Genomic DNA, 13,230 nt, shown 5'->3' on the forward strand with positions numbered 1-13,230 from the left:
TAAAGCCCTGAGAAGCTGTAGCTGCCCTGTCCCTGGGAGTGTTCAAGGCCAGGTTGGATGGGTTTGAGCACTGTGGTCTAATGGAAGGTGTTCCTGCCACAGCAGGGCCATCAGAACTAGGTGATCTTGAAGGTCCTTCCTAAGCCAAACCATTCTGTGATTTTTCAGATAAAGCACTTGCATGGTGAACTCTCTGGGGTGCTGGGAATGTGCTTTGGCAGAGGCAGGATCTTATTTCTATATACTTCCATGGTGCTAGTATGGATCTAAACAGTGCATCCTCCATGTGTGCATCTCTACCTTCCCAGCTATTCTTCCAGCATCCTCTCTGTTTCTGCACACACTCCCAAAGCTTGAGGATGCTTTGGCAAAAAAACCACAACAAAACAACAAAACCCCCAATCTCTGCAGTGCTTTCCCCTTTGCTTGAGGTTTTTCTGGGCAGAGGGGAGAAGGAGAGGCTGAGGAGTAGCTCAGGTCCCTTCCCTGCTCAGGCTGTTTTGCTTCAGCTTGCTCCTGCATCCGGCACTGCAGCCTTTCCTGGAACGGGCTCAGCCTTATTATTTCCAGCAGGGTGTCCTCCCTCCCTCCCTGCTTCCCTTGGCCTCCAGCCCTGCTCTGGATGCCAGATCTTTGCAGAGGGAGCAGCTGTTTGAGCCCTCTAATCGTGTTTTGGCTCTGGTGGTTGTTTGCTCGGCGATGCAGCCGGTGAAAGCCAATTACTGGAGTGCTTTGGAGAGAGGGAAACCACAGCATCATCCTGGGCAGGGAAGGGGGTCCTGAGGAGCCCTGTTCAGTGAATCCACTTAAAAACAGAGCTGGCTGCTCCTGGGCTAGCCAAAGCAGATTTTGGAGATCACTCAGGCAGCATCAGCAGCTCCTTTTGGCAGCAGCACCCGAATGTTTCATTAGAAATTAAACAGAACTTTTGAGCTTAGCCCAAATCCCAACACCTTGCTTGAAACTTCTTTCCCTTGTGCTCTGTGTGCTGCTGTGTGAAGCAAGGGGAGATCTGTACCTGGGCAAACAGTACCACTCCCAGTTGAAATGTCAGCCTGATCCTGAAGCTCGGAGTTTTGCCCTCCCCTTTTGGGACAGGAATGCTGGCAGTGCACCTTGGAAGCAGGAGGTTTGGTCTGTGCACTGGGGAGCTGCTCTGGATCCTGGGAGGTGGGTAAATAACAGGGGGTGGCACAAAGATGAGTAGAAGGGGATGGATGAGGTGCAGGGTGGGTGGCAAAATTGAGGGGAGATTTGGGGCATCTGCTGTGACTGTTCATCCCCTGTGGAAAAACAGTGCTTGTCTAAGGTAGAAGAGACTCATTATTCTGTGGGAAAAGAGTTAATCTCTTCTAATCATCACTGTCCCAAGCTCTCTTCTTGGGTACAGAGTGCTTCCAGTGATGCCATGGGATTGCTACAGGCTTCCATTAGGGTCTGTCTTTAGTACCCCTGGGGCTTGTTTTCTCTCTACAGCAAGAGGACACTTGGCTCAGGTTCAGCTGTGACCTGCTGCTGGGACATGTCACCAGCCAGGACAAATCTGGGCATCACTGCACCTGTGGGAAGCAAGTGAAGCCTGGTGAGAGGCTTGCATCATGCACAGGTGTGGTGTTGAACTACATGAGCTGCAGCTCTGGTCCTTCAGCTCCTCCCAGGGAGCAAGGCTGAGCATGGAGATGGATTTTTCCTCCCTGTTCTGGGAGGCAGGTGGGCTGCTGTGTGCTGAGTGCATGGATGGTTGTAACCTCCTGAGAAACTCTCTTGGATTAAGTCTACACCCTCCCAATCTTCAGGGGAAGAGTTTTTCCCTCTGTTCCTGTTTCTCAGTATTTTTATCTCTCTCCAGTATTTACTTGCAAGTGCTGAATTATCTCTGCAGGAACTGATTGTGAGGGGAGATTGTCACTGATTAAAGAGCATAAAGGTAGATTCTTGCTAAATGGTAATAGTGTTATGTCTGGATGAGGGCAATGTTATTTGGAGGGGAAAGCCTGAGAGAGTAGCTGTGGGAGAGAGGCCAGGTGTTTTGGGGAATGTTGTGGGATCAGGAGATCTTTGGGCATGGCATTTTCAGCCCTACTATGGCACTGGGGAGAGATGCTCTCAGTCACAGCCCTGGGGTTTTTTCCCAGACAGACAAGAGAAATCCTGTTTTAGAAACCAAGAAAACAGTATTTGTCAATAGCCATTCTCTGCCTGGTATATATCTACTGTGACTTGTGTATAGGGGTTTTGTCCATTCACAGAATCATAGAATGGTTTGGGTTGGAAGGGATCCTAAAGCTCCTTTAGTTCCATGGGCAGGGACACCTCCCACTATCCCAGGCTGCTCAGAGCCCCATCCAGCCTGGCCTTCAACACTGCCAGGAAAGGGCATCCACAGGTTCTCTGGGCAACCTGATCCAGTGTCTCACCACCCTCACAGGGGAGAATTTCTTCCTGATAGTTAATCTAAATCTACCCTATTTCACCTTAAAGCCATTCTCCCCTGTCCTACCATGCAGGATGCATTATGCCCATTGTCTCTTGAGCTGGATGCTGTTCTCTTTGGTGGAGGTGTTGCAGGATGGAAGAGCATCTCTTAGCTCCACTTTCCTTTACATTATTAAGCACTTAGCTCTTTTCTCTTGCTGAGTGAGGATTATGCAATCAATCCCCCTGGGGGTTTCCTGGAAGGGGAAAGGAGTCAATGAACTGATTCACTAAAAGCTGGACCAGCACTTCCCTGCCCACAAGTTTCTGCATTAAAAGGTCTTTTCCCCAGTGTGTAGTGCAGGCTGGGAAGCTGACAAAAACACCAGAGTGAAGATAATGGGGTAGACAGAGGCTAGGTTCTTGCAGCTCTTTGCTCTCTGAAGCTCACTGAGAGTTTAGCAGGGAGGCACTTACACTGGCAGTGACCACTGGGTGCAAAAACCCTCTGCTGTCCCACTTGGGGCTGTTTCTTCCAGAGAGACTAAAATACCAACTTCTGTGCTCCAGGGGTGTCTTTGCTGAGCTTTTTGCAGTGTCTTGGCCTGTGTCTCTCAGTTTTGGTGTCACCCAGAGGGTGCTTGGGGTTAGTGTTGCTGCTGGGGCTCCTCTGTGCTGCTGGATTGACTGAACAGCCAGCACACTCTGTCTGGGGTCCATCACAGGGGCCAAAATCCTTCAAGGCCTTTGCATTTCTCAGCTTAAGAATTTATGAGCCATTTGCCTGTTAATTTATCTGCTGTTTTCAGTAAAACTGGAGTTGATTGCCAGTCTGACTCTTCCTTGCCAGGAAAGGATTTGGTCATAATTTAATACAATCTCTGAATTGACCTTGTTTTTACATTTCTAAGCCATTCGTAGGCTACCCCATCCCTCAAGGATGAACAAGAGATTCATTGTTATGATTTGTACTTATGTTAGAAGGTCTCCACTCCCATTAGTTAGGATGCTGACCCTGGCTGCATTCCAGCAGGTCTTGCCAGATCCTGCCAGGACCACAGCCTCATGGTGCCAGGCAAGCACTCTCCCCACAAGCCCCAGTGAGGACTGGACTTGATAAGCTGCTTGGCACTAGTGCAGCCTCTGATAAGAAATTTCCAGCCAGTCTGCTCTGTCCTCAGCATCAGAAGGACATGGCCTTAAAAGCAAAAGTGACAGTAAAATCCCTGAATTAGATTCATTGCGTGCTGCTTAGTGCAGCTGCTGTTGGTGACAAGAAATTACTGTGTTGGTAATGAGGAGGAGCAGAACAATAGCAGAGGGTGTCACAGAAAGGAGTCCTGGGCATCCTCTGCCTCTGATCTCCATGGGAGGGAATGTGCAAATCCTCCCAGACTGGCCTCTGGGGTCCTGGAGGGGCACATTCACCCTGTGGAGCAATTACAGAGCTGCTTATCATAGAACCACAGAGTGGTTTGGTTTCCAGATAACCTAGTTCCAGCCTCCCTGCCATGGGAGAGGCACCTTCCACTGGATCTGGTTGCTCAGTGTTAGGGAAACTTCCCTGCCCAGCCATCCAGGAGCCACTCTGGCAGTCACATTCCCACCACCTGAGCTGGGACCAAAACCCCCTTGTAGCAGGCAGACACTGTGTGCCCCACTTGTCTCCCTGCTCTCACAGTCAGACCACCTTTCCATGACCCCAGCTTTCCCATAACAGAGTCTCAGACATCTGGATCATTACAATTATTTCATCTTGGTGCAGTGGCAGAAAAATGGCTTGAGCCTCTGAGGAAGGACTCCAAACAAGGGAAGCCTTGGTTTTTTATCCTCTCACAGTCCCAGCATGGGAAAGCCTGGAGAGTCTCAGTGCCCAGTCACAGGTGCCCTTTGTTCTTTGGTCAGCAGTTCTCAGCCTCTTGTCTCAAACTTGGGCTCCCTCTCCCCAAGATCAAACTGCAGCTGCTCACCAAGATACCTGCACTGAATGTGTTCCTCACCATTTAAAGCCCTATCCAGCCTGTCCTGGGGATGGAGCATCCACAGCTTGTCTGGGAAAACTCTGCCACCTTCACAGGAAATAATTTCTTTCTGTTATCTTACTTAAACCTGATTTTATTCAGTTTAAAGCCATTCAGTCATTCCTTCTTGTCCTGTTATTTCATATGCTTGTCAAAAGTTCCTCTCCAGCTCTCTTGGAGCTGCTTTAGGCACTGGAAGGAGCTCTAAGGTCTCCTTGGATCCTTCTTGTCTACAGACTGCACAACCCCAACTCTCTCAGCCTGTCTTCATAGCAGAGCTGCTTCAGAGCATCTTTGTGGTCTCCCCTGGACTTGCTCCAGCAAGCAGGGTCCATGCCCTCCTTATGGTGAGGGTCCCAGAGCTGGATGCATGCTCTGAATCAGCCAAGGCTTTTAATCTGGGTGCAGCTGGGGAGTTTCTGCACTGCCTGTGGGCTCTAATCTTTGAGCCCTCAGAGAGGATGGGATTTTGGGGTGATTTGCTTGTGTCAAGGGCAGGCTCCCCTGCTGGAGCAAGTGTCTTTCACTGAAGCCCTTGAAAAGACTTGATCAGGCATGGTGCTGCCTCTTGCAGAAGGAAGATAAAATGTGGAATTTGTGAGTGAGTGTGTATGAGTGGAAATATAAAACAATGCTTCTTTGTTACTTCTGGATCTTTGGGAAGAAACCACTGCTCAGTGATGCATTCTGCCCAGTCCCCATCCAAGAGGGAAAAGGATGAACAAACCATCTTAGCAGAGAGTGGTCATGGATGGTTAAATTTTGACTGTGGTCTGATGCAAATGCCACTGACATAAGAACTAATGTCCCTTCTCCCAGTTAGCAGATCTAGAGGGTGGCTTTCTCATAAAACAGGATTCTGTTTGCAAAGCTACACCCAGAGTGTATGAATAACCAGAATAGGCGTGGGCCAAAAGTAGTTCCTTTAAATGGCTTAAACTCAGGATAACCTCATTTTTCATCATCATTGCATAGTCAGGGATTAATTTAGATTGTGGTGAGGTCAAGTCCTGGTTTTGAATGGAGGTGCTATGAATGGGACACAATCACAAACCAAAGGGTATTTCCTTGCCCTGGGACAAGGAAATGGAGAGAGTATGGCTCAAGGGGGTGTGGGAGGTGTCCCCACAGGGAAACAGTTTGGAGATTTTGGTCTGAGATATGCACAATGGAGTGTGGAGGTAGTTTGTATTTGCAGCTTCCAGTGCTTCTTTTCCCATCAATAACTTGACTCTTAGGTTAATTAAAAACAAACAAACAAAACCAACAAATAAACCCTGCACAATTTAGATTTCTAAATCCTGTTTTAGAGGATTGGCTTTCAGTGGGACACAGGATTTGGGATTCAGACAGGGCAGCTGCTGAACTGTGTTGCTTGGAGGCAGAGGCAGTGCAGCTTGTGGCCACATCAGCTTGCTCCAGGATTTCATATTAGCTCTGTGATGAATGGCTGGATTTGGACCATTCCTCCTGAAATACTGTAGTTTTTCACAGCAGGACTTACTTGGATAGGCTTCTCCCTTTCCAGCATGGAATTCCAGCATTCCAGCATGGCCCCAGCTCTGCATCCTCCAGGGTGGGGACTGATGGCTCAAAAGTGGTGCAAGATGTGGAGCATCCTCAGGGCTCCTGCCTGTGGTTTGTGGCCCCTCACTTGTTCCTGCATGACCTCCAGGTCTGGGGCTTGATGCTTACAGTTTCAAGCCAAAGCAGTTCCTCCCATGTGAGAGGACAGGCTTTGGAGTGTGGGTGTGTTTTGAGCTCACAGTGCTGCCAAACCAGGGTTGGTTCACCCTGCAAGTCCTTCCCAAGGGAAGCTGGTCAAAGGAGATCTGTAGGAGAGCTCAGGACTGGGATGAGATGGAGGATGGGGGAGCTGGGGTGAAGGTGGCCAGCAGCACTGTGCTGAGTCAGACAGGTCTGTCTGTCAGAGGGTGTTGAACAGCCTTGGCAGCTTGTTTTTACCTCCTGCTCCCCCTCTCTGGTGTAGCTCCCTAGAGCCCATGCCTACATGGAGCAGGACTTAGGGAAGGAGACCCAGGTGGAGCCATCTCTGAGAGCTGCATTTGCCCAGTGCCCTCTCCACATCTCATGGCTGTGGTTGTGTGCAGCTGTAGGGGTCTGGAACCCTTCTGCCTCTTGATGGGGTGACCTGTGGCACATCACCTCACTCCTCTGAGCATCCCATCCCCCAGTGTGTCAGTGAGCCATGTGAAGACTTTCCTGCCTTGGCAGTGACTTCTGCAGACCTCAGGGCTTTTGGTATCCAGGGAGGATTTTTTTTCTTCATGGTTTTGCCACCAGGCAGAAGCACTTGCTGTGGGAGAGATGGCCTGGGGAGGGCTGTGTCTGGATGTGTGCTGATGCCAAAAGCCAGGCTGTGCCAGCCCCTGCCTCAGTCTTGGCTGGGCAGAGACTGAAGAAGTCCTGGGTGGAGTAATGTGCATCCCTGGAAAGGGCATGTGGGAGGAATGACAGGTCTGGGGTCTCTGTGCTTGTGCCATTCTCCTTCCAACCCCTCTCCATCTGCTCCTGGGGAAGTGCAGAACTCTCACAGCCTCTTGTGTCTCTCCACCTCTCATTGCTTTATCCTTTTTTAGGTGCCTTTGTACTTTGGATACCCGGAAGATAAAACTGCAGAAGGACCTGCCAGGGTCCTGCAAATTGACCTTTAGATCTTGTTTGCCTCTGTCCCTGCTCCTCCTGCTGCCAGAACAAACACTGCCCCCACTCCTCCTGGTGCCAGAACAAATGCCATTGCATGGTGCTGTGGTACACACACAGAGTCAAGGAGTTTGTGGGGAGTCTGTGTTTTTGGATGCCTCCCTTCACAAGCAAGTGCTGTTTGCTGTGGGTGGAGTGTCCAGTGCCCTGTGCATGGTGTGAGAGCTGATAGCAACACAAATGTGTACACACTGAGATACTGTGAGTGGATTAGCATTAGGGATGCCTGACTGAGGCAATACAAACCCCCACAGACAGTTCTGTAGGGTGCAGATACTCCCAGCCAAGGCTGCCCTTCCATGTGCATGAAGCTGATCTATCAAGTGTATACTTTTTAGTAGAGCCTGTATTGACAAGACAAGGGATAATGGTTTTAAACTGAAAAATGATAGATTAAAAGTATATATAGCAACACAATTTTTTATAGCAGAGGTGATGAGGCACTGGCACAGGCTGCCCAGGAAGCTGTGGCTGCTGCACTTCTGAAAGTGTTCAAGCCAGGTTGGATGGGTTTGAGCAACCTGGTCTAGTGGAAGGTGTCCCTGCCCATGGCAAGGGGGTGGAGAGAGATAATCTTTAAGGTGCCTTCCAACCCAAACCACTCCATGGTTCTATGGTCCCATATTAATCCATCTGAAAGCATAGACCCCTGGTATTCTAAACTCACCCCATTTCCCTTTCCTCTGTCACCTCTGTGGAAATTTTATTAATTCCCCTTTTTGCAAAATCACATCCCAGTGGCAGGAGCCTGCAGCAGGGCAGCACAGGGACCTTTGTGCCTGCTGTGTCACTGTCACTTGCCATGCCTGGGTGCCTCTTGCTCTCTTGTCTGTGTGAGTGACATTTAAGACAGGATCCTTTCAGTTCCCAGTTGCCCAGAAGGGAGGGAGGGAGTGCAGCCATGCTAATAGATTATTTTGCTGATTCTGCAAGTCTGAGTGAAGGCATTGTTCTGAAACAGCCAGGCTCTGCAGTGAAATTAGACTGGTCTGTTCCTTACAAAATCTTGTTAGCAAAAAATGGTCCTGGCATGCAGCAGATGTTGTATCTCCTGTGGTTATTCCTCCTCCTGCTGTAGCTTTTTCCCTCCCCACATCTGGTTTGACGTGATCCAGATCCTCAGTGAATCTGAATCTCAGAAACCTTCACCAGAAAACATTTATGGTAAAACAATCACCAATTATAAAGCCAATTAGAAAGTGATTTTCTGCTTATAACCCTGGGTGGAATTGGACTGGCTGGAGAAGGTGAGGAAGATACTTTCTGCTATAAATGCATTTGGAAGAAAATTGTGTGTGTTTTGGGAAAAGGGAGAGAGGAGGGGAAGCAAAAAGTACAAGATAATTGCTCTGATGTTTTTGTTTGTGGTTTTTTTTGCTTGTTTTTTTTCTTAATGAGCTTCAAAAACCCAAAGGCAGAGGGAGCAAACTGTCCCAATCTGAGCTGTCATAAGCCAGACCTCTGCAATCAGCCCCTCAATGACCTGCTCTGCTCTGATCTCCACCTCTGTCCCACATCCATTGGAGGAGGGAGGATATGAATCACCAGAACTTTGAATCACTACTTTGGCCCTCTCTGTGTTATCAGTCTGAATCTTTCCATGGAACCATCCAGACAGGCTTTCTCTAAACTGTGTATTGTTTCCTGGAGCTCAGCAGGCATTTCAGCTGACAATTTTAGGGAAGGCAGATGATCTCTGATGGTGCTTAGGATCCTTGGAATAACCACCTCCAGAAGAATTCATGTGGGTGTGGCACTTGGGAACATGATGTATTGGTCAGCATGGTTGGACTTGGTGGTCTTAAGGGCTTTTCCAGCCTCAGTGATTCTGTGATTCTTGGGATCCTCCAAAACAGGTTCTCCTTGGGGTTAAAGAGACATGGGTGACTCCCTGGGCCAAGGTGGAGTTAAGAACCATCCATTAAAGTCATAGATTCCCTGCAGCCAAAGCTTTTGGCTTCCCCTCCCTGTTCCTTCCAGTTCTCTATCTGTGTCCAGACCAGGAGCAACCAGGACCCAGGATCAGGCTGTGATAAATGAAGGACAGGATGGATTTCCTGTCTGCTGAAACTGCAAGAGGCAGTTTGAGCTGGCTCTGTGGTGGCTGAAGCCTGAACCCAGAAGCCCTGGGATGTGTGTGGGTGTAGATGTTGGTGTGCTGCCCTCCTCTATCAGGGTTGTGGTGCTGGGAGGGTGACCTGGTGTTTGCTGCCTGCATAAATGTTCACCTGGATTCTGTCTGTTGCATGGCAGGGAGGGGAGGAAACCAATGTCATGACCTTCTCTGATCAGGGAATCTCTGCTTCTCTCCTCCCTTTGCAAATCCCCGGCCCTGTAATTCCATCTGGCTGCAGAACAAGCTCCTTATCACTTCCAGCACTTTTCACAGGAAAAGGAACACTAAAATGTTCCAAAGCTTTTTTTGGCTTTTTGACCTAGTTCCCACTGGTGTCTTGTTCATCAGCCACCTCTGCACAGGCATGGTGCTCCATGGCACTGCATCCCACACCAGGGGATGCAGTGTGCTCCATGCCATCCTGGGGCATTGGTCCTTGGCTCCCACTCTGTGCAGCCAGAGAATACAGGGAATGTCATCCCAGTGGATTGGGGCCACACAGTCTAGACCAGGTACAAAACTTATGAGTGAAAATTCAGCAGCTTCAATAGGGACTGAAGAATCCAAGTAATTTAATATTGCTCCAGTCTAAGGAATATGGCAAACCTTCCCAGGGGGTTTTGCTGGGGAGACTGAACCATGGATGAGACTCATCCTGATAGAATCAGTTCCACAGCATTAGAACAAGGAGGCAGTCCTGCCTTCCCCTTTACAGGGATTGAATATTAATAAAAATTTCTTCAGTGAAAGGGTGCTCAAGCATTGGAACAGACTGCCCAGGGCAACAGTGGAATCACCATCCCTAGAAATGTTCAAGGAAGGTACAGATGTGGTGCTGAGAAACCTGGTTTAGTGGTGGACTTGGCAGTGCTGGGTTAATGGCTGCATTCCATGATCTTAGAGGTCTTCTTAATGATTCTGTGATTCTTCACTCTGGAGAAGAGAAGGCTCAGGGGAATCTTAACAACGTCAATAAATACTGGATAGCTAGGAGTGAAGGAGACAGAGCCAGACTTTCCAGTGGGGCCCAGGCACAGTACAAGAGACAGGGTGTGCAAACTGAAAATCAGGAAATTCCACTTTATACTGTGAGAGTGGTCCAGAAAGTGGCACAGCCTTCCCAGGGAGGTTGCAAGTCTCCATTCCTGGAGCTATTCAAAACCTGACAGAACACAGTCCTGAGCAGCCTGCTCTAGCTGATCCTGATTTGATTAGGGGTTGTGGACTGGATGATATCCCAAAATTCCTTATAACCACGTTGATTTGGTGATTCTGTGCTTAGGATCACTGAGAGTCCACTGGGACTAGGCTCAGTCCCTGGGCTTGAGTTCTCAGTATTGAAAAGGGTTTATAAGAAAGATGGGGACACACATTTTAGCAGGGCTATTGTGATAGGACAAGGAGTAGTGGTTTTCAACTGAAGGAGAGTTGATTTTAGACTACCTATAAGGAAGAAGTTTTTACAATGAGCATGGTCAGACACTGGCACAGCTTGCCCAGAGAGGTGATGGATGTCTCAGCCCCAAGAAACACTCAAGGTCAGGTTGGAATGGGTTTTGAGAAACCTGATCCTTGATGATGTCCCCACTTATTGCAGGGGCTTGGACTAGATGGCCTTTAGAAGATCCCCTCCAACCCAAACCATTTTGTGGCTCTGTGCTTCTCATGATTTCACGTTCTCATTCTCACCTGTCTGTGTAATATCAAGCAACTCCTTTATTGCAATCTGCAGACCCCCCAAGGGCAGGAGGGGCAGCTGTGGTGCTCAGATGGGACAAAGAAGGTGCCTCTGGTCCCCAGATCAGCATCACAAGGAGCTGATCTCACAGAGCCCCTCTGCAGGCACATCCCACTGCTGGGTGCTTCCTCTGGAGCAGGAGCTGCTCCTCTCGCATCCCTGTGCACTCTCAGTGATGCTGAGGCACAGGAGCTTTGCTGGTGTCAGCTTGCCTCCCCCTAGTGCTCATCCCAACATCCTGCAGCACCAGCATTAGGGTCCTTTCCAACCCAAACCCTTCCATGAATCTGTGGGTAGAGGTAACACAAGTCCTCACATGCAAAGTCAGGAGAAGATATATTATTCTGGGTAAAACCAGCCTGAAAAACTGGGAGGTGTGGGGGAAGAAGGATAATCTGCTTTTCCTTTTTCCTCTTCAAATTAAATGTAATAACAAAGGGGGAAAGGTTCTTTCAGCTCTTTGTCTGCCCCATCTGCTCCCAGCCTCCAGCTGGATGTGAACTTACAAACCAGACTGAGCAGGAGAAAATACATTTTTACAAAAGCAGCGTGTCACCTGAACCTTGCCCAACACCTCTGTTATTTAAGTGCTTTCTTGGCCAGGCTCTAAGTGGGAGTGGAAAGCAGGGAGGGCAGCCTGCCAGGAGCCAGGCAGAGAAAAGCTGATGGTCTTGGTGCATGGTTGGAGGGATGAGCTCACCTCCCAGCTGTCTCCTACCCAAGTTTCTCCATTTGTGGTGTCTATGCACAATCCACCATCCTGGTTTTGGTGGCAGAATGAGTATTTCATCCTTCTGGCCCAGCTACAAAGCTTTGGGCTCACCAATTGTTTTTTTTAATCTGCTGTGCTAGAATCTGGAAGAGCAGATTCCTCACCCTTTGTAAAACAGTCATGGAGTAGAGGCATCTGAAAGAGACTTAGGAGGTCTGTAATGGTGGGAAACTGTACTGTTATTGACTGGGGTGATTATAACAAAGCTGCACTGGTCTGGGACAGAATAGGGAGTGGTTCTTGTGAAGAAGGCAGGACAGGGTTCTTGTGCCACCAGCCTGGTGAGCAAGGCCAGCAGAAAGCTGCAGGTCAGGTTTATATGGAGCCTGAGGAGCAGAGGAAGTGAGTTCCCTTTGCCAAGAAGCCCTGCTCCTGATTTCCCTGTCTGCTCACTGTCTGTTTTCCTCCTGTCCCACAGGAGATCTGCAATGATCCACGTCTCTTTGTGGATGGGATCAGCTCCCATGACTTGCACCAGGGCCAGGTGGGGAACTGCTGGTTCGTGGCTGCCTGCTCTTCCCTGGCATCCCGGGAGTCTCTGTGGCAGAAGGTAAGTGGTTCCCCATGCCTGTCAACACCCTGGCTGTGCCCTGTGCTTGTCCAGGTCAAAAACTGGTTCTCAGGGATGCCTCACATCCTGAAAAGCTGGTAATGTGCAAAAATCTCCCTTAGAAGACTGACTTGCAAAGGGCATTAGTCATCATGACTGCAGTCACCACACTCCAGCCAAACCCTTGGCCAGTTTCTCCTTAACCAAGCGGATCAAATCCCACTCTGTTTTTCAGATCCCAAATTTGACCCTTCAAATTCCAAAATGATCTGAAAATTAACAAGAAGACCAAAATTCAGGATGCTCAGCTGCAGCATCAGGCCCCGTTTCCCTCGTTCCCTTGGTGCCCCTCTCTTTGGCTGTTTACTGAGTTCCCACCTTGGCAATGACACACCTCATGCTGGGCCAGCTGGGTTGATTCCAGGGTGTTAGCATCTCTCCCAAGCCACAGCTTGCCCAGAGCATCCATCCCTGGCATGTCCCGTGGCTGTATGGCACCGTGTAGCAGTGTTCCTTCAGATGTGGGGTGCAGAGGGAATGTACTGTGGGCCAGAAAGCCACCAAGGAGCAGCTCCAGAGCAACCTGGGGAGCAAGCAGAGAGGTGCAGGGAGAAGTGCCACATCTTTGGACAGTCTGTGCCCATCCCCACCATGGCCTCAGCCCTGTGAAAGCCAAGGCAGGGGAGGGGGACTTCAGACTCTGGTGCAGGTGTGTGTTCTCATAGGGCAAGACCAGCAAGTTGTGAGCAACTTTTCCCAGACTTCCCTGTAAAAGGCAGCCAGTGTGTGTGCAGGCAGCACCACCTGCTTCACCCACAGCCTCCTACAGCCAGTTTCCTCCACCCCACACCTTTTTTCATCAGCTCTGTGTGCTGTGGTTCTTCCAGTCCCTGC

The 13,230-nt window shown here is 49.4% G+C and overlaps 1 protein-coding gene across 1 annotated transcript in view; it reads left to right on the forward strand.

The window, feature by feature from the left end:
- CAPN5 (calpain 5) overlaps positions 1 to 13,230 on the forward strand; it is a 50,432-nt gene that overhangs the window by 17,036 nt on the left and 20,166 nt on the right. Inside the window, exon 3 of the mRNA XM_056497066.1 lies at positions 12,205 to 12,336. Within this exon, the coding sequence (XP_056353041.1) occupies positions 12,205 to 12,336 (132 nt within the window). The remainder of the gene's footprint in view (positions 1 to 12,204; positions 12,337 to 13,230) is intronic.

The sequence above is a fragment of the Oenanthe melanoleuca genome, chromosome 1 (assembly GCF_029582105.1).
Source record: "Oenanthe melanoleuca isolate GR-GAL-2019-014 chromosome 1, OMel1.0, whole genome shotgun sequence".
Lineage (NCBI taxonomy): Eukaryota > Metazoa > Chordata > Aves > Passeriformes > Muscicapidae > Oenanthe > Oenanthe melanoleuca.